The sequence below is a fragment of the Phaethon lepturus genome, unplaced genomic scaffold (assembly GCF_000687285.1).
Source record: "Phaethon lepturus isolate BGI_N335 unplaced genomic scaffold, ASM68728v1 scaffold10974, whole genome shotgun sequence".
NCBI classification, from domain to species: Eukaryota; Metazoa; Chordata; class Aves; order Phaethontiformes; family Phaethontidae; genus Phaethon; species Phaethon lepturus.
In genome coordinates, this window is record NW_010533986.1 from 9245 (window position 1) to 12988 (window position 3744).

The 3744-nt window shown below is 39.2% G+C and overlaps 1 protein-coding gene across 1 annotated transcript; it reads right to left on the reverse strand.

The window, feature by feature from the left end:
- Positions 1–478: 478 nt before the first annotated feature.
- On the reverse strand, positions 479–3527 carry GPR176 (G protein-coupled receptor 176; the record flags this gene model as incomplete). The annotated part of the gene is made up of 2 exons (XM_010285375.1): positions 479–1586; positions 3256–3527. Coding segments are annotated over 2 exons (1380 nt in total), but the record flags the coding sequence as incomplete, so codon positions are not given.
- Positions 3528–3744: the final 217 nt, after the last annotated feature.

A 3744-nucleotide genomic window follows, 5' to 3' on the forward strand; every position in this document is an offset into this window, starting at 1 on the left:
CCATCTTACTTCATCAATGAAATGTGCAGAACCTTGCTGTGTCCGTTTACAGAAATTAGGACTTAACCTGTTTTGCATTTGTCTTCGCTCCCTACAGCCTTTCCTATTAAGTTACTTTGATACCCAGTCCATTTTAATAAATGTAAGCTCTCCCAGCAAACTGACTGCCATCTTTCCATACTTCAGCCATACAAAGTGTTCCCAAAGCCATGTATACTTTTTGGAAGTTATTCAGGCAGGTATCATTGTAGGGGTTTCACAGATAAAACTAAGAACCACCATCCTTTGATATACTATTTTCATGAAAACAAATTAATAAGGAACACTTGTATATATGTTTCCCTTTTGTTTGTTTGTTTAAAATTACATTTGGCACAAAAAAATCCGCCTGTAACAAACTTCAGCATAACAAAGATCCATGGGATCACACATATAATAGAAGGTGACCTTCCTCTGTGACTTAAAGCTTCTGCTCTTACTAAGAATCCACTTTGGGAAAGATACTGACTTTATTGTTTCTGCTGATTTTTCTTTCTGCTTTACACTTAGGCTGTTTCGTCTGGATTAGCTCTTCAGGGGTATTCCCCAAAGGAGGCAGGAGTCGCTTCTTACTGTTTCGGTTTTCTGAAAGCCACTGTGGAGGCAGCTCAAAGGGTCCAAAACCAAACTGCATGGCATACTTGTCATTTACCATGTCAGCTTCTGTGGGCACAGCTGGTGCCACCTGAGCTGCAGAGTCTGCAGTCGTCTGTGGTATAAATTTGTGGACCAAAGTCTCTCCTACCTCTAAACTGGTGGTAGGAATTTCCTTCTGTTGAAAGTCACAATAGCCAATGGATTTGGTCTCATTCTCCTCATCTTCCATTGGCTTGAAGATTTGTTGTTGCCCTATATGAAACATCTCCAGAAGCTGGCTCCCCGAACGGACATTGGGCTCCAGATTAGCATCTGCAACACCACCTGAGCTGACAATGTTTCTCCTGCTATACCTTCGGTGCAGCTGTACTATTGTCCCCACTAAACACTTCCGTACAGATTTGTTAACAGTTAAAAATAACAGAGGATTGGCCAGCAAAGAGACCTTGGGCAACCAAATGGCAGTGAGAAGCAAGAAGACAGAAATATCTGAAATATTGAGTATGGTGCGGTAAATCACCAAAGTCACATAGGGGACACTGCAGAAAATAAATATCATAACCATGGAAAGCAGCATGGCATGAAGCTCAGCTTCTCGCTGGGAGGCATAAGGGATGGAAATTGTATTCTGAGGGGTCCTTAAGGCAGCTATGATGACTTTTTTCTTCTGGCTGGCACTCAGTGCCCTGCGAATAAGAATCATAAAGAGAAATACCACAGCCACTGGTACAATCACAGTGGTGATGTTATAGATGATGACGTATATCAGGTGGCCAAGGGAGTAACTCCAAGATTCAGAACAGGTGGACATGGCATAAATGTCAGACACATTGGTCACAGCAAATACTGGAATGCTGGCCACTATTGCATGGGCCCAGATGTAGATAACCAGGTCTCGGGATTTTGCATCAGATATTTTTCTTTCCAGAGGGTACAAAACAGAGTAGTACCTGTCAAAAAAAAAAATTTAAAAAATTACAACTGATACAATGCAAAGGGTGAAGTCTATAATGAGCATAGTGCTTATGAGATGCCTCTCAGGAGCTGTCTAAGCATAATGCCCCAAATCTCTAATGGGGTTGCCAACTGACTACCTGCTTATGAGAGAAAAAGAAAAAAACCCAAGGGTCTGCCTTTGCAGGTCTGTCTGTAGAAAAAAACCTGAATATTCAAACTTCACAATGACATTATTGGTGGTAAACAGTTCTTTCAATAATTGGGACTGTATCATTTTGCCTGATGTGCATGAACATTATTTTGAAGATTTCATCATTTACTTCCTTGTAAACTGGCCAGTATATTGCACACAGCATAAAATTTCAGAAACCATGATGGAGGCATAGATATGTCGCATTGAAAGGCCAGACTCATAGTTAATTTGAAAAGCTGCTTTATGATAGATTTTTTTTCTCTGGGTATTTGGAAAAACCTGTTGGTCACAAGTTACGTGTACCCATCTACTGGAGGTACAATGGAATTTTGTTTTGCACAAGCTCTGGTTGGCAATGCCCTGAGCAAAAGAGTAGTCAAACACTGAACATTCTGTGTGCATTAAAACAAAAATTGCATCTCTGACATGCACTTCGTATTTCAGGCACTGATTCGTTGTTTGCTTACTACTGCGGACTTCTAAGCTCACAGAATTTTCAGGAGAGACCTATCCTCTTACAGTTATCATTATAAGCAGTAGCAGTTTGTGCTTTTTGTGATGAAGATCACAAGTTTTATTGGTGAAGGGCAAATGATATGCTGTTTCAGTGGCAACGCTGATGTGCATTACAGATGGTGATACTGCATTTATCAAGACCTTAACATTAAAGTAAGAGACATATCGCTTTATTAGATATACAGTTTGGCTTTGTAAAGCTAACATATTCTGTGGTGAAACACTGTAACAGACTAACAATAATTTTATCTAACATGTATAAATCCACTCTTTTAGTAATGTAAGCTGTATTAAACCTGTATCTACCCTTCCTTAAAAATATCTAACTTACAGTCACTGTCAAGATGATAGAGCTGAGCATTTAGGTGGGATCAGTGGCTGCTAATAATAATAAGCAAAATGAATAGAACCTAAAAACTTAAGACAGTCCAAAGAGCCACTTCTGTTTTAGACTGTTCTTCTACATACAAAACCTCTCTGAATTAATTCTGGTTGTATTCATATTGTTTGGGTTTTTTCTAAAACAAATCTACATTTTAAATTGATGGACAGTCTACCTCAGGCATTCGTAAATTCTTCTAACAGGCAATGGCTTTCAACTTCCACAGATAAAAATGTGCACCTTGTCTATAGTCTGAAGTTGTCTGCTTTCAAGATCCATTACTGAACAAGAATTATTAACAGGAAGAAAGAAAGGATAAAGTCTTCTCTGAAGATAAATCCATAGACTCAAAAGTCCTTTATAAATGTCCAGACATATCAGAGTAAACTGAAAAATAAAGGTTTTCAATGTTACAGAGAAGAATATTTATCCCAATACATTCTAGAAAGAAGCTGTACACTGTGAGCAAAGCATTGGAACAAGAGCAAGACCAATATTAAAGGGAGAAAAGGGTTTCAAAGGGAGAAAGAAGAAAGAAAAACCAAGAATCCTGGCAAATTTGCTCTCTTACCTGTCAAGAGCAATGGCTGGAAAACTAAGGATGGTCACTGAGCAGAAGACTTTGTGCAGAAACTTGGCAATTCTGCAGAAGAGCATCGTATAGATCCACCAGCAGCAGTGTGGACTGGCACTAAGAGCAATGTCAAAAGGCACACAGACTAGGCTGGCACAGATCCCCGAGCAGGCCAAATTCTTGATGAGTCGGTTTGTTACAGATTTAAGTACTGATGTTCTGCAAGTTGACCACAGCACCATGATGTTACCTGCAAGTAGAGACAGGAAGGATAAACAAACAAACAAACAAAAAAACCCCCACAAAACAAACAAACAACCACCCCCCCAAACCCAACAACAATAATTTTAACAGATTTGAATGTTTCCTAGTACTGCAAATAAAAATACTTTTTTGGAGTTTGCCAGAAGTCACTGATTTGAAAGATGACTCCAACTAAATACCGAGAATGATCTGCTCAAACTAAAAAGTCTGTAATGGCTGACA